We start from the raw sequence: 25,655 nt of genomic DNA, 5'->3' as shown, positions 1-25,655 counted from the left end.
CCGTTAAGATGCATTGCCTTCCTTCACTACGAGCGGTAAGATGACAGTCTCCTCTCCCTGGGATGACTGCACTTGGCCTTCCCAGGAGTCCGGGGCACATGAGGTGGCCTCTCCAAGCCTCTCTGTCACTCTCAGCCGCATGGCCTCGCGCCATGACAGAAGCGCCACGGCGGTTACACACGTCACATGTGCAGTGCCCGTCTGCGATCCGTCAGGCCCTCACGTGCCAGTGAGGAGGGTCTTCCTTTCCAAAGCTGCAGAGCTATTTCAGCTGAAAATGTGCAACAGCAGGCCTCCCAGCTGTTATCTCTCCTTCTGTCCTCACCGCTCAAGGTCCCCAAGGCCTTTTGGCCAGAGACATAACTTTCTGTGCACAACAAGCAGAGACCCAGAGAAAGTTACAGCAGCAAACAGCTGGCCGACACCAGCGCGAGCCCAGAAATCAGGCATGACCTGCGGCCCCCACCTTTGGACTGACCCCCGGAGAGTGGCAATCACTTCCGCAACCTGCAGAATCAGATCACCCACAGCTACCAGTTGGTCACTGTTGTCTGGGACCTTGACCAAAGCTATTACCATGGAGGGTACTGGGCCGAGGGCCAAGGTCAATGGCCGTGGGATGTCAAGCTTTCTTATCCAATACAGAGAGAATACACGTGTTTGATGTGTGATGAAATAATCTGCTCATCTTATTTTCTGATCCCATATTCACCTAAATTTTAAATCTAGGATGATAATAAATCAGTAGTATCATCACCTAACATTGCCTGGTTTCAGAGCAATGCAAGAAAAGACTTTTAATGACACATTCTCACCTTCCCGTGCCTTTACTGCCGTCTCGTGAGCACTCACCTGGTCCTGGGGGTCCATCTTGGTCATCATCCTGTCCTCCAGCAGGTTAAAGGTGAGCACCTGGAGCACGTAGAGCTGGTGCGCCATCTCATTGTTGATGGCCCGCTGAGCGCGGATGACATGCTGGGGATATGGTTCACAAATGGAAATTTAAAAAAAAAAAAAAAGGAAAAGCAAACAAAAGTTAACCCCCATCGTTATGCCAAGTAGAATCTCTGAAGTCTTTACTGGGAGGCCCAGAGAGGCAGGTTGGTGGGACTACGCTTCAGAAGAAAGGCAAGGATGCATGGGGACCCAGGAGCTCCTTTATATCCAAGAGCCCAGTAGGGTTGCTAGATCTTTAGGCCAGAAACCAGGAAAAGGCCTACTGGGTGCACGGAGGAGTTTCAAAGGAGGACACGGGAAATGCCTGGGTGACTTCAGCCCCAGGAACCCAGAGCAGGCGTGCCTGGGACGAGAGGGTCTTGGCGGAACTGCGGACTGCTGCGGCAGACGCAACCGTGCACGCGGTACAGGGCGTACGCACTGACTGCACGGTGAGCACGTCTGCCGTCATCTCACCCCACAGCTGTCTCTGGCAGGGGCCCCCGCTTCCAAATGGGGACACGTTTCACAAGCTACACACACAAGCAAAGTTCCTCTCAGAGGTGTGGTCCCTGCACCGTGGAAACTACAGGGAGGCTGACTACTGCCACCACAGTGCGGTGAGTGAGTGCACGGCATTCCTTCACTCACCTCTTACCGCCCAAACGAAACGTAAAGGGCACACTATACAAGGAATGGCAGGAGACGAGCTAGGTGGGCCTCTGTCGCCCTCCCCCCAAGGCTGGATCTACCGTACATCCCCTCCGGCAGGACCACACTTGTGCCTTCAGTGTGACTGGTCGATGTGGGGAAACTGTTCAAGTCAGTTATGTTGAACATGCCAGACCCAACCATGTCCTGCTGTCTGAAGGAACTTTCTCTAGGTGCCCCCCACCTGGCATGTACTTGAAGTCCACACCTTGGCTGTGAGCACCATGTCAAACAGCCAATTAAAGATGGTGGGGAGAGAAGAATGAGGACTAGAAGGAAGTCACAGAACCCAAATGATGGAGGCTGAGGGGGTGGGAAACTAGGCAATGGGATGGGGTGGGGAGGTGGAACAAAACTCATCCTTAAATCTCCAGAACAGATTGTTAATGTATAGCATACATTCAGTACCCAAAGTTTATGGGTGTTGACATGTAAGTCTTTAATCCATTCTGAGTTTCTTCTGTATATGGTGTAAGAAGGTGGCTTCGGGATGGCATGGAGGGCTACAGTGGGTATTGTGCTGAGTGAAGTGAGTCAGACAGAGACAAACACTATATATATGATGTCACTTAGGTGTGGAACCTAAAACACAAAACGAACTAATGAACAAAGGAGAAACGCTCGCAGAGACGGAGCACAGACTGATGGTTGCTGGAAGGAGGGGCTTGGAAGGAGGGGTGCCGATGGTGAAGGGAGAAAAGTACAGAAAGGTGGGAACAGAGGAGTCGTGGGGATGTAGGATGTGCAGCAGATGGAATGTAATCGACAACTTTGCAGTAACTATGTACAGTGCCAGGTGCGTATTAGCAATATCGGGCGGTCACTTTGTCACAGACATGACTGTCCAGCCACTATGCTGGACACCTGAAACCAATACAAAATAATGAACATGGCCTATAATTTTTTTAAAAAGACAAAGTATATGGGTGTGAGTGTACATGGATATCTATTTTAGTAGCAACTCAAAAGTGCCTGCATTGCAAGTTCTTACCAGAGAATGCCAACCTTGAACTTTTGGCCTCAAAGTTTCATAGAAGTCCCAGTGAAGCAAACTGATCCTTGAGACAGGGAGGCTACAGTGACTCCACCCAGCCCATCTCGGGCATTCTAACTTGGCCGCCGCACCAAGCTAATGTCAACAGGCTGAGACCTTCACCCCACAGCTCTAGTCCTTCGTCTCCCACTCGGCCCCTGCACAAATCCCTTCACCGAACTGCCTCCATATCACTGCTCCCTCTTGTATTGAGAGCCAGCATCAAAAACAACCATATTAGGAAAACTTCTGCAACTTCTACCCAACCATTCTTGGACCTAGAATCTATTCCAATGCTCTACCAAAACCCAGTTCAGATTCCAGGGGGAAAATACGGCATCCCCCAAGAAGTGGGGTACCTCTTTGGTCAAACAAAGAAAATTACACTCATATGGGTTCTCTTTGTCCTAAACAGCCAGAAAGTTTAAAATCAAAGCTGATGACAAATTGTGGTTATTACAATGGGCTTTGGGTTCTAGAATATTCATTTTGTTTGCCCTCATACGGTTTTTCATTTTTAATGGCCTCACTGTACTGGAATGCGTGCATGTTTGCAAAACTCGGATTTGGAATCAATCACCCGTGCTTCTTTTGGCCTTTAGTTGAAAGTCAAGTAGCAGAGAAGGTCCCAGGAATTCTTGGTACTTCACTTATTTTCAAAGGTTCACAACCTCTTTCCCACCGAGTTTCTGGTCACATTTGCATTGCAGTGGTGAGTGGCTTCCATGGATGCCTTTTCTGTCGTTCATTTGTACCAGACCCAGGAAACGGTGGTAAGACGTCAGGACTTCTCCCAGGGTCTGATACGTTTCCAGCTAGCTCCCTCACTAAAAACAGTATAAGCTCAAACTGGTAGAGGTTTTAAGTCACGGAGCCCCCGACTTCCTTAAATGTACATTTTAGCAAAGCTAAAGCCACGGTCAGGATACTGAACCTGCCCCACGGAGAGATTCCCAACCCTTCCTGCCAGAAAGTCTTTCCCTCTAGAGCAGGGAGTGACGGAGACCCCTCCCTCCAGCCAGAGGAGGCCGTTCTTGCGGGAAAGGCTGGCTTATTCCAGTTTCAAAAGCACACTGTTTCCTGCTTTCCAGTTCTCACTGCTTCACCCCAGAGGCAAGTCCCAGAACAAACCACGAACTGAAGTCCAAAGAGGAGAGAAATAAACAAATGCACGAGACCACTCCTCCCCAACAAGCAGCCACTGCACCTGGGTACTCACCGTGAGAATGATGGACCGCAGTTGCTTCTGAGCCAGAATATTCGCCATCTCCTGTTGAAGGGAAACACCCCCCCCCCCACACAAAAGCTGAGGTTAGAAAGGTCCATCTCAACACTGTCCAAAATGACCTGATCCTGGGGTGCACTTCACACCTGGATATCAGCAGTATTTCTTATGAAAGAATGCACTCAAATAGGCAGTGGTGTTGAAATTACTTTTTGGATGCTGTGTTTAGGAAACAAAGCCCTGTCCAAAAGCAAAAAAAAAAAAAAAAAAAAAAAAAAAAATCTGGCAGCTGTACTCTCCTTTCCTTTCCTTTCCTTTTCTTCTTTTTTCTTTTCTTCCTTCTTTCCTTCCTTGCTTCCTCCCTCCCTCCCTCTGGCATTTCTTCCTCCCAGGACTGACTGAAAATCAAGCACTACAAACAAGAGCACTGGTCCTTGCTTCTGCTGGACTAGGTAGGTGCACAGAGCCTTCCCTAGGCAATGTACTCCTGCACCATGAGAATCAGTAGTAGACAAACATCACTTTCAAGATCTAAATCTTTTAAATGTCCTCTCAATCTGTGCAAAACCAAAGAGCACTCAGTACACAGCCCAGGACTCCAAGTCGTCTATGCAAATGAACTGAGTGGCTGGCGTTCTGGCAAAGGGAAAACATCTGGGCAGATGCTCAGCCCCAGAGACAGCCCTCACTTCTGCAGGTCACGCTTGGTGCTTTGGCACAGAGATTTGGGGGTGACTTTATTACATGAAATGATGCACAAATGAACTTTCTAAATTTGATGAATGGACGCTAAAGGAAAATTAAATGGTTGCATACAATCTTCTTGCAAACATTCAAAAATAAAAAATACTGCTCATATTCAGGAAGGCACTGGAATGTGGTTTATGGGGGGTGTTGGATTTTTAGTGTTGCTCCTCTTACTGAGCAAAGAAACTAAACTATGATTCAAAAACACCACCACGAATTTGATCAAGTTTAAAATCAACCTGCAGAAAGCAAGGAGGACCCGGAACACGGGGAGGATGTACGAGGGGGGCGCAGGCAGGGCAGGCAGGGCCAGAAGGAAAGCTCAGGGCTGGCGTAGTGCCAATGAAGGGAATGTGGGGACTTACAGTCAGAGGACAATCAAGGATGTCAACACTGCTGTCTACACCAACCTAACAGCGTCACCGCCACCACAGAGAGGAAAGCAAGCAGGAGAGAAGAGGGATGAAGATTCAGAGGGTCTGTTAGAGGTTACAGCTGTACTTAGTGCCCCTGCTGACCCACTGTATTGAGAGAACAGTGTATAAATACTGTAAGGTGTTTTGAAAATGCTGGATGGCACAAAAGTCAAAATTGAATACTAAGTCCTCTTCCGACGTCTTGAAAACAAGGACACATTCAGAAACAGGTTAATGGCAAAATCCATAGGAACCTGCCCTTCCACATGCGTAGAAACAGGGCTTTCTGCCCGATCAAAATAAAAAGGTGCCCTTTATTTCTTAGAGCACATGAAACACTGAAGACCCAAGGGCTCTCTAGTTCTTTTAATCTCTCTCCTTTATAAAAATAAAATTATTGCCACACAAACCAACAACAGTATTCTCTGTGTCTCTTCTAGGTCATTGGTTTATAAAGTTTTAAAATAAGTTAGAAGAGACAATACTTTTCCAGCATCTAGAGCAACTGTGGCAATTCTCCATTTACATTCTTCTTCTTCTGTGTGTGACAACGGTCACCTCAAGCCCTCTGGAGTCCCAGGCCGAGAGCAGGGGCAGCGGGCCTCCCGCTGGGGACGCGATCACAGGTGTCTTTAAAACTTCCCCCTTTGGAATCTGTGTTTTCTGACTTCTCTACCAAATCTTCTAACCAACACTTTTTAAAATTATGCTGATCAAAACCATGACTATCTGTAGAGAAATTCGGAACGGATTTTGCCACCACGTTGGCCATGCAAATAGTAAAACAAACAATGGCAAGTAACTTAAGAAACACGATCCTTATCGTTACTTTTCTAGCAAAGACTAAATGAGTCATATAATACTCGAGATTTTCTGCTGGATTCTATGCACTTCCTCTTAGTTCAACTGTTTTCTTAAGGGGTTTAATGTTGTTAGACTGCCCTTTGTGATGTATTATTATGGTGGTGGTTGTTTTATTATTATTATTATTATTGCAATATATGGCCAAATTGTGTCATCTCAGTCCCCTATTGCCCAATTTTCAAAAAAAAAAAAGTGATTCACAAAATCGAAAGCTAGCGTTCCGCTGGCATTCCATTCTATTTTCACTGGAGTCTGCATATGCTGGCATCTGATTTTCCGTTTTCTCCCCAGTCGTAGGATCCCGGTCCGGCCCAGGAACAGTGTGACTCAAAGACACAAAGTACATGTGTCTCACTCATGTCGAGACCCAGAGACCCGAGCGGAACCACAGCACTTTGGGGGCCATGAGCTCTTGCTGCCTCTGGTCCAGCCTCCTTTCCCATGGGCAGAGGGGCCGCCCCAGGGGTCCGGCTGGAGCGCAGCCTCCCGAGCCCTCCTTGTCCTCCAGGCATCTGCACACAGGCGGTCTGACCAGGCACCCTTGGCCTGCCCAGCAGGAGGCGCACGCTTCTCCAGTGACCACACCAGACTTGAGTGCGTGAAGGCTGCCTCGGTACTGGCTGGGCTGCTAGGAATTACCATGAGCTCAGCCTTTAGATATAAATGTAAAGAAGCAGCTCCCCCACCCCAGTGACCTGCAGCACCACCCCATTCACACCCAGCCTAATACCCGGGCAGGCCCTTCCAGGCTCCCGCTAACACCAAACTAAAGGAACAGGAAACTCCAAAGTCACTCCCCTCATTGTGCAAAGGGCCCCTGGAATGAGCAAAGGATCCTGATTGGAGAACAAACCAGAAACCCTTACACTTAATCACTGAGGTTTAAACACCTTGACAGTGGAAAAAATAAAATTAAAAAAATAATATACTTGACACAGTGTTCAGTGGATGCTAGCTTTCTAAATTCTTCCAAAACACTGTACTGGCAACCGTCCTAGAGCGCCCCAGCACCCATTCTGATCGTTGAAAAATCTCACATTTCCACCCAGTTTTTACACAGAGTGAACTGTGACCAAGGTAACATCGATGTGAAAAAAACATGACTGGATTTTCAGATATGAACTAAATTTCAGGATAAAAATTCCACTTCTTCCCCACCCGCCTCTATAATGATTCTTTCCTTCGTTGAAGAAAAACCGAAGTTCTACAGGCCAAGGAGAGTCTCAAAGCATGAGTTTCCCAAGGCAGGGCACTCTCAGAGGAGGGGAATGCATCGCTCGGTCCTCCCAGCCATGTCCACACACGGGCTGCCGAAACATCGCCAGTCAAAGGGCCCCTCGGACACGTGACCAGTCATTTCAACCGGGGGCAGCAATCTGCGAGTTCCATCCCATGTCCCTGGGCAATGCTGACACCCCCCCACCCCAGTCTCAGCTTTCTCATCAGGAAAGTGGGACAACACCTTGCTTGTCCCAAGGAGCATTCAGTGAAATGACAAGATCACGGGGCTTCTACCTCTGCTTTCTCCAGAGCCTGCAGAGGGGCCATTGTTTCATGTCTGGGGGCTTCCACATTGGTTTCATGTGAGGAAAGGGTTCTACTGCTGGAACATTCTAGCATTCTGCCTCAAACAAGGGCCTGCCCATCTCCACCCAGTGCCCACTGGATGTGTGAATGGTCCCAGGCTGGCCAGCCAAGCAGCAGAGCGGCAGGGAGGCCCAGCAAGTCCCAGGAGGGGCAGGAGCGGGCTCTCTCTGCACCATAAGCTGCCATTCCTGGGCAGGGTCTTCCGACAAAAGACACGCAACTCACCTGCCGCCTCTCATCGGGGGCCTTCAGGAAGAGTGCATTGATCACTGCGATGGTGTAGGTTTGGATTTCTTGATCTGTGCTGCAAGACGCAGAACGACACAGACAGTCAGAGGCTGTCCCTGAGTCAGACCGGGATGAAGTTCATGATCGCCTCCCCCCAAAAAAGGCGAGAGAGAAAGGCAGGACCTAGAAAACGCAGTCGGCACTGAGAATGTTTTTCAGTCACCACAAAGCTGGAAGGAAACACGGTGTGTCGGGGGGCAGGGGGCGGGGGAGTTGCTATTGCTAGCCGGAGAACACACTGCCCAGTGGGAACCACACAGGAAGTTCAGGTGGCCACTGGCTCTCTCCCCATTCTTCCCTGGGAAGATGAACAGCATAAACTCAGTGGGCGAAATGTGTGTGTGCGTGTGTGTGTGTGTGTGTGTGTGATGTTCTGCCTGATGCATGAAGTATATCTGGGAGTAGACTTGGGGGTCCCTAAGGCCTAAGCTTATTATAAAGGAAACAGCTTTGTCTCCATGGCGATGATATTACATATTCTAAAAATCCATTTCCAAACAGAAACTTTTTTAGTGACCAGAAGATCAGGTTTTTATGTTTATAAATTTTGCTTTTCACCAGAATAAAATCAGAAATTCCACACGAGGTACCGATCTAATGCAAGCCACATGGCAAAGAGTAAATAAAGAGAAGCAGGCATAAATAAAGAGCAGCTAGGAGCTGCAGTTAGAGACAAATTTCGGGAGAGGCAGAGCTGAGACCATGGCCTTTAGTGGGAGGAAATTCAGGGCCCAGTGCACCAGAGGGTGGATGTGCAGCCTGGACAAGTTCACGGGGTGTCCCTGAGACACAATTTCCTTGTCTGTAACACTGAGTAAGAACACACTTATTTCAAGAGGTTGCTTTTAGGATAAAATGAGGTGATGTACATAAAATGCTGAGCACAGTGCTTGGCACACCAGAAACCCTCCACTTCGGCGGACGATACTGTGGCTGCAGGAGCTTGCCCCCAAGATGCAGAAAAAGACAGACCGCAAAGTAACGCATGCGGCATTCAGGGACGGAGGATCGGCTACTATTTGCAGACAGGTTCCGCACAGAACCCTCATTCTAGAGCATGTGTTCATTTTCCCCGGGGCCATAATCTTCCGCTTGTGTGACTTAAAACATGACACTTTGGTCAGCACCCTCCCTCCAAATGCAGAAAACACCAGATACATTTTGGTGGTTTCCATTTCAACATGACAGTTAATATTTCGGTATATTGACAACTGCTGCATCTCTACCCTGCACCCCTACCCCACACGGGCATCAGGTGTCCTCTTGAGAATGTGCAAATGGGACCTGAGAGACCGGGGACAGGGATGACAGTTACTGGGAGCTCCGTCACATTCGTGCCCGCAGAAATGCTAGAGAAAAGGCCATAGTTTGTGACCTGCCCAAGGCTCAGCTTCTAAAGTCATTCTTGGGTTCCAAAGGCACCCAGCATCCTTTCAACAAACTCCCTGTTCTGAGTAAGCTCAGGGTGTTTGCTGTCACCTCAAACCCAAGTACTGAAATTCACAAAGTACCATCTGTACAGTGGGGTCCTTCTCAGTCCATGCCATCAGAGACAACCTTACTGGTTGTCTGTGGACGAGAGAAGGGGGAAGGCCCCAGCAATAGCAGGCTGCTAGGGCCATGTCTTGCAGCTCAAGCCTCTAGAAAAAAAATACAATGAAATATAAAAGAAGGTCTTATAATCACCTGGAGCCTGAAGAGAGAAGCCTGACTCTCAAAATTCTTGACCGACCCTGAAAATACTCACCATGTCACAGAAGACAGTACTGTAAATGACCGAGCAGAGACTCCGTTGAGAACTGAAGAGAACAAATGGGCCTATTGTGTCGTGTGAAAAGTAAAACTCTGTGGATATCTGTCAACACCAATCAAAACTGGGTGCCTGCTCAGCGCCAGGCACTGGGGACAGGACAGGGCCAAGAACAGGCACGGAGCTCACCAGGGGGTGAATCACATGTGACGGCGACGGGCGTGTACACGGCTGATGAAACACTAAACCCAGATTCCTTTTCTGTGCACTTAAATCAATGAGCAACGCTTCCCAGGCACCCTGGTGGCCGCAGCCCCTCCCCTCCGCACAGCAGGGCCTCCGCGGGCTTACCCTTGCAGGTGTGGGATGAGCTGGCCGATGGTGATCTCCTGGGCCACCTTCTGGTAGAGGTCATGGCTGTTGAGGACCATGGACTCCAAAATGGCCAGGGACCGCTGCAGAATAGAGGTGTCCATGCCTGACTTGTTCACGAAACTTGCTATCTGAAAATCCAAGCAGAACACAGGTGACTGCTCGTGGGAAGCAGAGCAGAGACGGACAGAAGGGAGCCAGTCAAGGAAATCGGGAGCTCGTTTAAGAAGCACCAGACACAGGGGACGAAAAGGCCCTGGGATGGCAGCCGCCCAGCCAGGAACACATTGAGAGCTCACAACTACGGAGCGGTATTTACATCCGATTTCTATAATTCAATAATAAGCACCTTGAAAAGGGGCGATGCCAAAGAATTATTCTGTCTGGTTTTTCCAAGGACTGTTCTGAGTTTCAGCTTCCATGAGTAGATGATTTTAACACAGACACCTGTCCCTGCATGTCCATGGGGCATTGGTCCCAGGACCCCCCTCAGGTAAAACCCGTGGATGCTTAAGTCCTCCGTATAAAATGAAGAAAAGAGTATTTGCATATAACGTATATTTGCATATAGGCTGCATGCAGCAGGGCACGCTGGTACCTCTCTTCTTCATCTGAGCATTCAGCGTAGTGCTTGGGGCCTGGCAAACTCAAGGTTTGCTTTTTAGAACTTTCTGGGATTTATTTTTTTTCCCAGAGTGTTGTTTTCTCTCTGCACTTGGGTGAATCTGCAGATGTGAAACCTGCCGATAAGAAGGGCCGGCTGGCCATGTAGCGTAAGGGCCCCTGTGTCTCTCCCAGTCGGTAATTCCAACATACACAGAGCCGTTTCTTTCCATTCCCAGGCTCCTCCTCCACTCACGGGGTCCATGACTTTTATGTTATTATGATCCTGTTACATTCTTCAGGGACTCCCACAAATCACGCTTGTCAACACAATTCAACTGGCAACTCCTCAGTCGCTGGCTACTCCCTGTGGGATTCCTCAGGGGAACACCCTTTCCCCGTCCTTTCATTTTACATGGTTAAAATAAACTCTTCTCAACTCTCTAAAGTGTAGCAAACAGGAAAACCTTTAAATGAGCGGTGCGAAATGTTAAAATAACAGTGTAAGTGCTAACATATATTCCCTGAGGAATTAATCACTAAGGCCTCCAACATAATAAATCACAATGTAAGAGAGAAGCAAAGTAAGGGTTAGAATACTGGATCGCAGGCACCCAAACACAGGGGTACCATCCAGGTCTGATTGTAGAGGCCTCATTAAAAGTTATTACTGTCGACAACTCACGCTAAAAGGCTGTTATTATATCAACGTAATGACTGCTTTCTTAAAAGCCAAACCATTTGGTTCCATGATGAATTGACACTTGCTGCTTCCCTCTGTCAACACTCATTTCTCCCTTTATGCCATCCCATTGATTGCTTCTCCTCATCCTCTCTCCACCCCTGTACAAGGTAAAAGGCAACGGTGTACAAGGCAACTTGCTGTTACCATGTCAATTCTTTCTAGCCCAAGGACTCTCTGGTGAAAGTAGGGGTAAGGGCACAGACACACCCAGATACATCTGGATCTCAAAGGTTGGGGAATGAATGATGTAAAGTAGAGTAACATTATGACTTTATATTCCAAACACTATTATTTTATAATATAACCTATGGGAAGAGTACAAGAATTTTAAGATTCTCAAAAGAATTCCGCTGGCCCATCATCTGATCGCTTCAGCCCACTTCATGGCTAATTAACTTCTCCAAAGTGTTTATTGCCCCTGGGAAGCCCTGGCCTTTATCCTCAGAGGCTGCTCCATTTCATCAAATCCACCGCCAGTTTTTTTCTAAGGCCATTTGTGTCTGACAAAAATCCAATTCCTCTCAAACTATGCTCATGGCTTAGCACTTAACCTAGACCTCTTCTAAACGGAATAGAAATGCCTTCCCTTCCCGTCAACGCCACCCCAAGCATTTCTCGTTATCCCAGCAAAATTCTTGGGCACTTGCTAGAAAACTGCAGAACTCCCAAAGAGCTTCTTTGACCATACATCTGATTTTAATCTGTACTAATATTCTCCTCTTTCCAGTGTCCTTTTAGGGCCCCCATTTAATAAATTTGCACAGATCTCTAAGGCTCCTTGGAGAATTTTCCACCTGAGAGGTTACTGTCAAGCTCCCTCCCACCTGCCAGCCTTCACTGTCTCTTTCCATTCATTCAAGTCACACGCCTTCACTGCGCACCGTAGAACAGGCTGGTACCATCTGAGGTCAGAAAATAGAGAGATGAGCAAAGCCCACTCTTAACTTCACGGACCTTGATGTCCAGTAGAAAGAGATGGAGAAAAGGGCACTTACTATGAAGTATGCTAAGTGCTTATGTTTTTTCTTGGCATCTGAAAAAGATACCTCCATTCAGATATTCCAACAAAGGCTAAATAAATGGGGTAGAAACCAATCTCATTGTCTTCTTCAGCCTCCTGTCTCAAGATCACCTTCCCCCGGTCTGCCACATCCTCAGTGATTAACAGTCCCGGTCCCACGTTTGGCACTTCTCCCCTTGGCACACATTTGGTTTGCATGCACGGCCCTGGCCCGTGGCCCACCTCATTCCCGTGTTACTGAGACAGAATCTTCCCCAGCGCCCCCTAACACAAATTCACTCTCGACTTCCATAAACATTCTTTTGACAATATTCTGGAGAACTCTCAATCAGAACTCTGAATATTCTTTCATAGAAAGTAATGCCTTTTTACGATGGGTTTTATTTTATGTAAATACCAATTATTAACTCTCACCCACGTCCAACAGGCTTGTTCAATGGCACTGAAGTGGCCTGTGGGTCTTGCTTTGATTCAGACCTTTGCATAGTCCATTTCCACTTCCCGTTTCTGGAACTAACTGAAACAAACCACGTGTCTTCATCAAACCTCTTTAAAACTAATTTTTTATTTCACCTCTTTCTTGACATAGGGAACCCCTCATTTCAGCAATCCTACTGCAGGTTACAAAGAGAGCCCTCTGTGGATCTCACGTAGCTGGTATTGCTGGTGGAGAGCAGGCTCGCCATCCACTAGGGTCCTACACACAGTTCTCTAGGAGATACTAGTAATTTTCTGAAACTAATTTCTATCTTTTGCCTTTCCTTGTTAGTGGTTTTAACCAGACACTGAAAGGACCAGTATTTTCATCTAATGAGTACTAACAACCAAGGCATCAGGGCTGAATAAGCAAACATGGCGACTGTAGTCAGGCTCCTTATCGGTGCGTGTACAAATGCTATTCGATGTCTGCTTTAAAAGGTAAAGACTGTCCGGTTCAATTTTAATTTCCCTTGTCACTCCCTCTCCCCCAAAATCAATAATGACTTCTTTTGCCTTTACATTTTTTGAAGTTCCATTGCTGCCCTTTAGGTGGGCTTCGGTGGCAGAGTCTAAGCCAGCGCAAGTACAGCTTCTTGAAAGGATATCTGTAGCACAAGGTGGCAGAGGGCAGAGGAGCTAGCAAGAATCACATACACTGCCTCCCATGCTTCCATTCACTTACAAGTGTTACCCAAACAAAACTGAGGACTCTCTGGGTGACCTTAAGAAGCTAAGGGTCATCATAGTGCATGAATCAATGACACATACTATTAAAACCACATAAACCCTTCTTAGAATCATGTAGAGTGAAGCCCTAAATTCTCCCATGTTATCAAAACCAAAATGAGCCATGGAGAGCCTGGAGCTCCACTCCCGTAGGTTAAAGTATCCAGGCAGAGGCCATAAATCTCGGAAGTGTTTCAGAGGCAACAATTACTGGGTCTCTAAACTGAACTGGCTGGATGCCTGTCCAGCACGGGAAACACAGCGGGATGAACCAGGCCCTCCTGCAGAGCTGAGATTTCCAGAGCGTTCCTATGACGATTCCCTGCCAAGAAGAGGCACCGATGTTCTCCTTGGCGAGTAGAAAACCAACTCGTAATGCAGAAAAGTTCTGGGGGTTGTTTCAGTTTGGTTTTTTTCTTGTCATTTCTTTTTTCTGTCTTCCTACCCTCTCCGCAAGTAGCCAAGTCTTTAAAAAGCACAACATTATATATTGGTGTCAAGGGATTCCAAGAGTCAAAGGGCTTGTGAAATGCTGTTATTTATTGCAAACACAGTTTGTAACTAGAATCTAAGTGCACACATAACCGAGCAGGCAAAGTAGTAAAGGAGGAGATGGGGGCTGGCAGGGACAAAACACTTCTCCCAAGTGCTATGAATTTGGCTTTAATAGGAAGCCAAGTCTGTATAGCAGAGATAAGCATCTTTTGTCAGGATATTTTGGTCCAGATAAAGCTCCATTTAGAAGACAGTTGTCTGCATACAACGCCTGGGTTGTCAGAGCGCTGAATTTGATCCAGCTAGTGAGTGAAAAAATTAACCTTACAGTAAGTGTCAATTATAAAGTCATTTTCGGATGACCACCTTTCAAATTCACATAAGGGTTGAGATCTAATTGACAAAAAAAGGAAATAGAATGGGAACGAGGACATGGAATAGGTCAAATGTGTTGCGTTCTGAAAAAATATTTCATTTTTTATTTAAACTATCAAGATTGTTAGTCTCTGCCTCTTTAGATTTCTCATAACTTTTCATTTAATTTCAGTGAATGGAAAACATTTTTTAAGCAATTAGAAAATTAAATTATTGTCGTTCTTTCTTACTATTTCTCACATCATTTTAAAAAAGAGAGTGTGGTCATTCCTTTCCACTTATAACCGAAATTTTACTTGAAATATACTTCACTACGATGCCTCTGTATTCCATCTCTCCTTCAAGTTCTAAGGTTTAAAAAAATGCTTCTGAAGCAGACTTCATTCCTTCATTTCACAGACATTTATTAAGGTCAGTGCCAGGCTCTGAGGACAACGTCACTGAGAAAGCGCAGTTCCACCTTCCTAGGACTCACGGTCCATTGGGAGACCCACCCCAGTGAACGGAAAAGTCACGGAAGTGTGACAAGTGCTGGAACAGGGGTGGTCACAAGACCTGAGGAGAATGCAGAGCAGGAGGAATCATGTGACTGTACCCCAGGGAGGTCAGCGAGGGCCGAGCAAAAGGCAAGGCTGGCGGAGCAAGTCTTCAGACTATTCTCTCTGCCGCTTGGACACAAGGACAAGTGCAGGAGTGTGGGGGGAGGAGCCTGAGCCAGGGGACCGAGGACAGCCCACTCACTGAACCTTCCGAGATACTGTGTCCTTGCCCCCTGGCCAGAAATAACAAGACCCCCTCTCCCTCCTGGAGAGGCTCCCTGCCGGGATCAGAAGAAATAAGAGGTCTGGGAGCACACAAGACAACTTCCAGGACTTTGCCTTCAGAAGAGCCCTGTTTTTATAGCAAAAAAGCTCTGGTAACAGAGAGCAAGGCAAACGGAACGTAGGAAAGGAGGCCCGCCATAAATTCAGAGTACGTTAAGATGTTTGTTAAGAATCAAAAATCCACAAAAACCAGGATCTTCAGATTGAACTTGCTTCTCCAGAGCTTTCACCTGAGACAGGCGGACAACAGCAATTCGCCCCCTGCTTTCACACGCTGAGGCTCAGCTGTCTTGCTACCCCCTCAGGACAGTCCCTCATAGCACTTCAGACTCCTTTGGCTTTCTCATCTCCAACCCCCTCCTTTTCTTTTCATCAATTTTGACAGAGAGGAAAAAAGGAGGCCTCCTCCTTCTATGGGTATTTTCTAAGTGGGCCCCACTGCTCATCACCTTTGGCTTTACACCCCTGTGGAAGGCAAGAGGCTCACGGGCATGTCCAGAGCACGCTGGGTCCCCAGTCAGTTCTCGTCTGAAATATGCAGCATTATGCAGGGGTCTTATTTGTGGGGTGTCCTTTCCTGACACCCTCATTCGACAGACTAGGGGCTCCGGTGTATCCTTCAATTCAAGGCAGTATCGCCCTCGAGATACTAACTTCGAAAGGAAAAGGAGTAACTTTACAGCAAGGAGACTCAGCAGATGCCACCTCAGCCACATGGTCAAGGTCAACATCACCGTTAATGAAGACATATGGCCAGCAGGTGCCCCACTGCGATGCACTGAGCAGGGTTCAACACTCCTTCTCTGGCATTCTTGCCAAAAATGCATAACCTTAATTCAACCATGAGGGAAGTATCGAAGAAACCCAGATTGAGGGACATTCTACAATGTAAGTGCCCAGTACCGTTTGAGAATGTCAAAGTCACAAAAGATAAGGAAAACCTGAGGAACTGTCAGGCTGCAAGACACTAAGCAGACATTATAACCGAGTGCAGTGAAGGATGCTGGATTCGGTCCTTACTGGGGAAAGGACATTAGAAGAGAAACTGATGAACTCAAATAATGGAAACAGCATCGTATCACTGCTAATTTCTCAGTTGTGACAATGGCTGTGCCATCATCACGCAAAATGTTAACATCAGGGGAAGCTGGGTGAAGGGCACACGGGAAGATTCTGTATTATCTTCTGCTACGTTTCTGTATGTCTACCATGATCTCAAAATAAAAGGTTTAAAAAATTCCAGTGCCCTCTGTTGAGTTTTACTTTGATTTTCCAGCATTTGCACAGATTCTCTGAAATTCCTTATTTTAGAAAACCCTTCCCAGGAACCTACACTTAGAAAGTAAATGTATGCATTCTCACCATCTCTTCATGCCCAATACAACAGAAGAAACGTGCCATTCCATCTATAAACCATTTCACAAACGCAAAGAGAGAAAAAATAAGCTAACAAATTGATAGTAATAGCCCATGATTTAACAGTTATAAAGTCGGGACCGTTTATTTTTGGTTAGAAGACAGGAAGCAGAGCTCTAAGTGCGTGGGTCTGCCATTATTACGGCCGAGGTGCAGGGATGGTGGGGGCTGGCCAGCCCTCTCCCCACATGAGGCCCCTTTACAAGCTTCTCCTGAGGAAGGAGCAGCCAGTGGAACTGGCTGATCACAGTTGCACTCACTGCACCATCCTTACGTGGGAGCAGCCTTACTTTGCCTGAGAGGCACAGACCTCCTCCTCTTACTGCCTTGCTTCCAACCCAGCCATGCCGGAAATCAGTGTACTTTGCCTCTTTCCCTTTTCCTGAACACGGGGTTGAGGGTAGAAGACTCAGGAGGAACATCAGAAACTGTACATTGGCTGTGAGAACAGCAGAGCTTTGCACAGGGACTCAGCACATGCTTGCGTGGCGTTTACAATGTGACATCTTGATTTTTTTGACCATGGACTCTCTGTGCAATCCCTTAAGATCTCGGTGGAGAGAAGATACCATTTTCACATGTAATTTAGGTGCCCTGGCCCCTCTACATATAATACTATCAAAAACCCACCCACCTCTTAGCAAAGAATAACGGAAACAACTCTTAGACATCCTCAAAGCAGAGAAAAATATCCATGAATGGAGGAAGTGATTTAAGCCCTGGGAGGCATCACGTGCATTACCTTCTTAATGAACGCCACCGAAAACGTATCCCAGGACACTATGCCGTGGTCCATCAGCTCCACAAAGGCCGTCAGGGTGAAGGACAGCATGTCTCCAAAGCTGGAAAACACAGGGAGGCACAATGGTCACGGGCCAGGAGCCAAGCACGAGGAAACACCCAGAAGGGACAAAGCCCCTTTGCTGTCCATGGCAACCAACAGGGAAGATGAGGAATAACGCTCTTAAGAGTTATTAGCACTTTGCAAAGGATTTGCATGGTCTCTGTGTACCCAGGTGTGTGCGCGTGTCTGAGCCAGTGCACACGCACAGTAGCTCACAGATGCAAATACATACGCAAGCAAGCACATTCCTTTCTCTGCTACACCCGCTAGTGTTCTGTCTTTACAAGATATCTCGGAAACAATGACAGTCGGCACACAGTGGATTCGCTGTGGTTCAGAGACCTGTAGGAAGGGTCTCGTGCGCACATCAGACACCCAACCAGAGATGTAGCAAGCTCAGGCAACAGCCGCTTTGTCCCTTATCAGACAATATCCTGATTTCTAGTGCCTTCAAACCAACACTTGAACAGGCACCGAATCTTCTACAGAAACTCCCCTCTTGTAACTGTTCATCATACAAAATGCTAACTTGAAACTCTGCAGACTTGTACTCCACAAGTTCATTGATTTTGCTCATCAGGACTTCTACACTGTACACAACCGCAATGATTCGTATGCTTGGTTTTTAAAATAAAGCTGCCTGTTCACATTTTCAATCTGTAGACTCATATATGCCATAATTGCTACACTACAAGGTCTCATAAAATGTTTACAGTGACTGTTCCCATCAATGTTCAATTAATAGAATAGAAAGCAGGCTCCTGTTTCTCTTAAGACAGCTGCATAATTTTCCTTCTTCTTCGTGTTCTCAGCCCAGCCTCAGTAATGACCTTGGAAAGCCTGCTTCACCCAGAAGCTGTGGTGCTGTAAAGAAACCTACGGGAGAGGAAGCAGCTCTCGGGAAAGGGCCCTGATCCAGAAATGCAGAAGTCAGAGGGACTGAGATGAGAGAGACAGAAATGGGTAAGCGTGTGATTCCTGGAATCAGACAGCAGACAGTCCCCTCCAGCTCTCTATGGGAAGTTTCTGATGCAGTCTCTGCCTCGGTTTCCTCATTTATTAAAAGAGGGGACGACGATGCAGGTGGTGGTGGTGGTGATGATACCGAACCCCAAGGATTGTTGGAGGAGGTGAAACACCCTACCATGCTGAGAGCCCTCCATGCAGCGGGCAGCAGGCAGAGAGCAGCTTTTGAGTGTGAGCTGGGATCATTACGCAGGTGTGATGTTTTAACAAGGTAACCGGAGCCTGTGATTTTCAAATGTTTGCCTTCATTGTGTCAAGATTATCTATCTCTGGAGCCAGAAAAATAAAATTGGCAGGAAAGCCACACCATTCAGGCCGCATAGAGAAGCTGCAAATGCTTTTTTTAAAAAGGCTTTTTTCTGAGTCACAGATAGGCGATCCCAATCTTATGGGAGCCCCTAGGTGGCATCAGAGGATCACATCCCAGTAAACAAATTGCAGACAAGAAAAAACACTTGAAGGAGAGAAAAAGAGAAAGACAGGAGAAAAATGGGTTGAAAACAGTAGCAAGAAAGAGTAAACGAAATTCCAGGATGACTCTTTCTACAGACAATGGGTCAAGGAAATCCAAACATTAGGCAGAAAGAAAGAAAGCCAGATAAAATAAAGCATTAGTAAGATTTATTATTAATAGATTTTGCAGGCATTAGTATAATAATGTAAATGTGGCTACCTTAGTATAAAATAATGTGTAGTGTTTATAGTAAAACTATTAGCTAATTTATGATTTTACTATAGTATTAGTAATATACTGTATTAGCTAAAGGTTTTAACTTAAAAAGAAAGGAAAAATAGCAAGCATATAACTAATGGTTGCCATTTGCTCACATCTTGTGGCATGCCACAAGAATTTACTCACTAAAAGATTCCCACCTATAGGACTGGGGGACAGCATTGTCCACCTCCTGGCCAAGTCCCAGAGTGGCCTCAATGTCACTGCTAACAGAACAAGCAAGGCAAAGGCAGTGACAAGGAATGCACACACTTTGGGAATCAAACTCTTCTTTACATTCCCTGTAACTAGCTGAGGCCGGGATAGAGATGGTATTAGTCTTCACGAACCACTTTAGAAGCAAAAGCTAAATCATATTTATGCTTCTAATTATCTGAAGGCAAAATGACTTTGTCCCTTGCTCAATGAACCCATAATCCATATGGCCTTGGTAATAATGTCTGGGGATGGTCCCTCATCCCCAAATGCTCTAGGACTCTGCCTACAGACTCCTCCTGGAAGGGCCTTGGAAGAAGATGGAGAGAAAGGGGACCAGTCTCATTTGGTTCCCAGACCTCCACGTTGCTGTGGGCCAGCGTTTCAGCCTCCACGGTGGTTAGGGAGGTGGGGCACCGATTCTGAGACAGCAGACAGGGCTTCCTGGGTTTCACAAATTACCCGTCAGTGTGAATGATCCACAAGTGAGAGAGAAAAGCTTCTCCACATCCCACACCCAAGTGCCCAAAGGAGGGTTGCTTTCTTGGTCCATTTTACAACATTTTATAGAAATGTTAGGTGATATATTTTATATAAATATTACCTAATAACATTTATATATTTTATATACGTATCAATATATAATTACATATTATATATTAAATATTATACATTACATAGATGTTTTCACCATGTTATGATATATGTTATTACATACATCTTTTATATGCTGTGTTACCTATTATTAGATATATAATACATATAATACACATATAATATACTATATGTATAGCATGTAGATAACACATCTAAGTCACTATGACTGGTTGCTGGATGGCACACCAGGTTTCCAGGAGGGAGGATTTTTTCCAGAGTCCACTGCACACCCTCAGCTGCAAGGGCAGGATGGCCACGCTAACAGGTCATTTCATTCTGGATCAGTGGACTCATCGCTTTATTTCCGAAATGAATGGGGCAGCCCCGAAAGCTCCCACCCAATCCAGGCGCAGGTGTGGACTCCCGCATCCGGAGGAGAGGTGTCAGCTGCAAGGAGAGGAAGGCAGAGCCAAGCCTGACCTCGGAGCTCCATGCTGGGTGCCGCAGACCAAACACACAGCAGCTTCGCGGCCCCAGCGGGAGCACTGGGAGTTGTGTGGTCTATTGATGTCGCACGCTGTGCTCAGGTGAAGCTTTTGCAGGGCTGCCTGCCACAAATTACGCCAACTGCACACTTCCTAGGCTGGCGGAGAGTCACCAGACCAGCCAACACACCCTGTGTGCTGGAACGATGCAAATAAATATTTCTCATCCACTCAGTAGAGACCACTTTCGTTCCACCAGGTTTCGGCCAATCTCCCAGCATTGGAATGCATGCTGCTAAGTCTATAAAAGACTAGTGCTTCTAAATGTTTCCATGGCGTGCTGTGCCCAAGATAAGTGGAGGAAAGGGGAAGTAAAGGCCAGTTTCAAAGCTCTCAATAAATCACACTGATTACGTTCTAAATTGCCAATGTTAATGAATATAGCTCTGGCCTGTTCTGTGAGTTTTTCCGTGTACAGCAGGGTCTTGAATAACATCATTCAGTTTAATGGCATTTTGATATAATGTTGATGAGATGCCACAGGCAGTTAAATCTTGTTTATATCAATTAGCCTGTGGCAGGACTGCCTTCCCTCTGCGACATTTTGCCATGTCTCCAAGAACCTATCAATGAAGTAAGTGGGGACTTCCTGTAGTTTCTTTTGTGTGTGGTAAACAGTATACACACTGAAACACACGGATTTCTACACTACCCTTTAGGCCTCGCCTTGACCTTCAGAATTAGAGCATGATTTATAGCCGTGGACATTCTTTTGGCTCTTTTGTTTAAAATTTAACTCTGGAATCGTTCTTTATGCCATTGACCTGTCCATCCCCTTAAAAAAATATCACACTGTCTTAAGAACTAACTTTATAGTAGTAAGTCTGGAATTCGGTTCCTGAAATTCCTCAACTGTGTGGATCTTTGTTGTTTTTTCAAGACTGTTTTGGCTATTCTATGCATTTCTTTTAAGTTTTAAGACTGGCTTATAGTATCTTTTTAAAAAATTGTATTGCATTGACCCTGAAGATAAATTGAGGGAGAATTACTATCTTAACAATACTGTGTCTTCCGAACCCTGAAATGGTACCTTTTCCTTTTATTTAGTTCTTTTGTTTCTTTTGGCAATATATTTCTTTTTCATTAAACAGATAGTGCATGTCTCTTTGTGAAATTTATTCTTAAGAATTTCATGGTTTTTGACACTTTGTAAAGAAGTTTTTTAAATTTCATTTTTCAGTTGTTTGTTGTTAATGTATAAAAACATATCACTTTTATATACCAATGTTGTATCCAGAAACCTTGCTAAACTCAATTGTGAGATCTAGCAATGTCTTTGTAGCTTTCTTGGGATTTTTTACATAACAATCACATCTTCTACAGACAGAGTTGGTTTTACTTCTTCCTTTCTTATCATACATCTTTTATTTCTTTCTTGACTTATTGCTATGGCTAAAAACTCTAGTACAATGTTGAACAGAAGTGCAAAACACATTTGCCTTATTTCCAGTCTTTAGGGGGAGGAAGTTCAGTCTTCTAAGGTTAAGAAGAATGCATTTTTGTCACCTTTATGAGGTTGAGGAAGCTGCCTCTATTCCCAGATTGCTGAGAATATTATGAATGATGTTAGACTTTACTAAATGCTTTTTCTGTGGCTATGATCTATTTCCTGTATCTATTAAGATTACTTTTCTCTCCCTTCTTTTACTAAGTGCTGAATCACACACAGTGACTGACTTCCAAACATTTCTATTCCTGAAATAAACCTTTATTGGCTGTAAGGCAGTATCCATTCTATATATTGCTTGATTATATTTGGTAATATGTTGCACCTCTGTTCGTTCAATGATCTATGATTTTCATTTCCTGTATTGTCTTTCTCAGGGTTTGCTATGAGGGTGACACAGCATCTTTACTTAGTCTGATTAAGCTACTCTGCCATTTCAAGAACCAGGGCCTTGAGCACTGATTTTGCCCACGAGGGATGAACCAAAACCAGGGTTCACATGAAGTCATACTTCCAACATCTCTGCATACCAAAGAGTAAAACTATTGGAGATCAATGTTAAGACATCGTTTTGGCTTCAGAGCCCCAAATTCCTTTATATCAGCAAGTTGCATGAAGTTGTTAAGAGAAAAACTCAGCTTGAATCCAGCTCCACTACCTGATTTTAACTCCTGCATGAAGGAAATGATGCTAATTTTACCAGTCCTGTGTGGTGGCTGTGAGTGTGAATCAGAGGAATGAGTGCAAACGCGTGGCCGTGCCTGGGCCCGGATAAACTCTCATCAAAGATGGCTCTACTTTCATCACCCTTTAGTGCTTGTACTGTATGAAAAATAGGCATCAAACTAAGATTCCAGAGGCTTATCCTAAAAACCCAAGACTGCTTTCTATCCTTGATTACGATTTAATAACTGAGGAGTTCCTGCCACTCACATCTTTCTGTGTGGAGGGGCAGGAGAGGGTAACATTTGAGAGCAACGCCCCCCCATCCCCACACCTGAAGGTGATCAGGGTTGCCCCTGAGGGCTTACAAAATAAGGCATCAATTTTCAGATGCTCTTCAGCCTGACTCCTCAAACTGAAACGATCTGCCTATCAACTCGGCCAAATGGAAATGTGTTCAGCCTCCTACACAGTTTGTTAGACCCTCTTTGGTCTCATCTTGTTTAGTGGATAAGAAAGGCACTGAGGAGGAAAAGCTCTAAGACGGAAGAAGTTCTGAGAACTCCAGGCGAAATGAACTTGGGATACACTTAAGACAGGGGACTGAGCACTTCCTCGGACTCAAAGGAGATCATTTTCATTCCATACTTCAACCCTGAGTTGTTGTTTTCTTTTACTGAGCCACTGAAGAAAATCAAAGGCTTTTGACTTTGAACATCACATAGGCCACCAAAGAGAAAGTTTTTGTTCAATGCAATACATAAAATCATGCCTCGCCCTGCTCCAAGAGGAGGGTAGCCATCCTGATGGGCTCATTTTGTGGTTGCAAACAAAAAACACCCTTTCTGCTGCAGAGCCGGAAGAAAAGGGAAATAAAATTTTAAAGAACCTGTTTATAAGAACATCAAACAGCAAAACAAAATCACTTACTCAAAATAGCTACATGCACAGCCATCAGAGAGGACTGGGCTAATGATGAGGAGAAATGGAGGGTGTTATATAATCGGTATCAACAATCGTAAATTCTTACCAAGGCTTCATGATCTTCTGCAACTTCTGGTATCGTCTGTAAAATTGAAGAACAATCATGTGAGGAGCAGGTTTGAAAGCAATGATTTTTACACAAATTATGTATCTTGAAGAAAGACTTAACTACCATGAAGTAAGGAAACCTTATTCACTCCGAATCGTTATTCAAAGAAATAAACTGGTGTTCACTAATGATAAGAAACAATCAAAAAACCAAGATTAAACTACTGTAACCAACCTATTACATTTACTTATGAGTAAAGGCAACGGGAATACTCTATTTGCCCCAGAATGGGTATGTGTTCAAGGAGGAAAAACCCCTAGAGATAAGAATGGGTACATTTTCAATGAAAAAGGTGAAGCCTAAAAGTACCAAACTGGTTGTTCTTAAATATATCTTCAATAATGAAGACACAGTTGTCTATCTTTCTTGGGTAAAATGCCCACTGATTTTACTTTCCCTTTTCTTGAGAGAAAAAAAAATCTGACGGAAGACATGCTGAGATATTGCAATAGTCTTGCACAACAGATGGGACTCGGGGTGGTAGCCTGCAAAAAAAAAAGTGTGCAAGAGACAAATCTTGTCTGCAAGAAAGGCCGATGATGCTTCTTAAAACCCTAGGGTCATGAAGATAGGGGGCAAGTGCTTCTAACCTTATCCAGAATATCCTGCAATCCCCAAGGCTGCCAAACCTCTCTGGCATTAAGTACCTTCTTCCCTCTGCACTACTACCCTCCTGTCCAACCAGCTAAGTCCTACCCCAAACTGTGCCTCTGGAGCCTGGCTCTGATTTCCCTTCTTTGACCAGAGTGAGCCCACCCACGCCGGCTACCTCAGCTGCAGGACTCAGGACGTCTCCCTGTCTGTCCCGCTCCTTGAGGGCAGGGCCTCTGCACTGTGACCCACCTCTCTGATGTCAGGTGTGTGCAGAGTAGGGTAGGTACTCAGTAAGGGGTTGATGAATAACGTGGCTCTTCCGAAGTGAAGTTTCACATTTGCAACCACATACAATGTTAACCACTTCAGAAACCTAACTGACCACAAGATCAGGTCTGGTCCTTGGTAAAACTGGGGGATTAGAAGTGTATATAAAGAGATATTCCTCTTCCTCCTTTACTTGTCCTTCTTTAAAAAAATAAATAAAAGAGTGTTGGCTTCCTTCTTTCTTCCTTTGAAGAGCCCTGGGCAGGGTGAAGGAGCAGGTGGCCACCAGGGGGCAGGCTTGAGCACAGGTGGGCACTCTTGGAAGGACTGACATCATCTTCCACTAAAGGACCTGTGCCTCCTTGGAGAAATGGCCCTAGCCAGGGCTGGGGCAAGGAAAGATCTGGGTAAGTCTGAACATCTTGTGGAGCCCGAAAGCAGAGAAACAGTCAAAGAATAATGGGACACAGGTTAGAAGGACACAGAAGGCAGCTTGAAGAGGGTTTCCCAGCCAAACCTAGGACAAACTGAGCATCAAAATAAATAATAATGGTGACAGATTATAGCTCATTGAATAAAACAGGAACAAAGAAGTCCACATTGTTTTCCAGAGCGGTGTGCCGGTATTGTTGAAGACCCAAGTCTCTGGGGGAAAACAGACCTCATTTATACCATTTCCCATGGTGTAACTACTCCAAAATTATTTATTCACTCGTTACAAAGGGGGTGGGGAGCATTACGAGGCCAACCCCTAGAGGGCGCTATGTTAAGTGGTCGAAGGGAACGCCAATAACGAGACAGAGAGACGTCATCTCTGTGCCATCAATAAGGTGCAATTAAAAAAGCAAACACACATAAGCATCTCTGATATCCCAGCCAGAGACATATACATAGGTCTAAGCTTTGGGTAAAACTGGGGGCAGGGGCAGTGTTTTGACGGAAAATCATGTAGTGTTTATATGGAGAGCTCACTCTTCTGGGTTATCCGATTGCAGCCTTTTTCTCTAACTGATGCATGTGTATACTCTGTCCTGTCT

The 25,655-nt window shown here is 45.6% G+C and overlaps 1 protein-coding gene across 4 annotated transcripts in view; it reads right to left on the bottom strand.

The window, feature by feature from the left end:
* The window catches only part of ELMO1 (engulfment and cell motility 1), a 468,564-nt gene that overhangs the window by 275,716 nt on the left and 167,193 nt on the right, over nt 1–25,655 (bottom strand). For all 4 annotated transcript variants that reach the window (XM_053925918.2, XM_053925919.2, XM_053925917.2 and 1 more), the window contains 6 exons: nt 23,695–23,730; nt 17,357–17,456; nt 9,909–10,060; nt 7,745–7,823; nt 3,900–3,950; nt 853–975 (listed from right to left, as the gene is read on the bottom strand). In XM_053925918.2, the coding sequence (XP_053781893.1) occupies nt 853–975; nt 3,900–3,950; nt 7,745–7,823; nt 9,909–10,060; nt 17,357–17,456; nt 23,695–23,730 (541 nt within the window). The remainder of the gene's footprint in view (nt 1–852; nt 976–3,899; nt 3,951–7,744; nt 7,824–9,908; nt 10,061–17,356; nt 17,457–23,694; nt 23,731–25,655) is intronic.

Source organism: Desmodus rotundus, chromosome 6 (genome assembly GCF_022682495.2).
Source record: "Desmodus rotundus isolate HL8 chromosome 6, HLdesRot8A.1, whole genome shotgun sequence".
NCBI lineage: Eukaryota > Metazoa > Chordata > Mammalia > Chiroptera > Phyllostomidae > Desmodus > Desmodus rotundus.
This window is presented reverse-complemented; position numbering and strand designations above follow the sequence as displayed.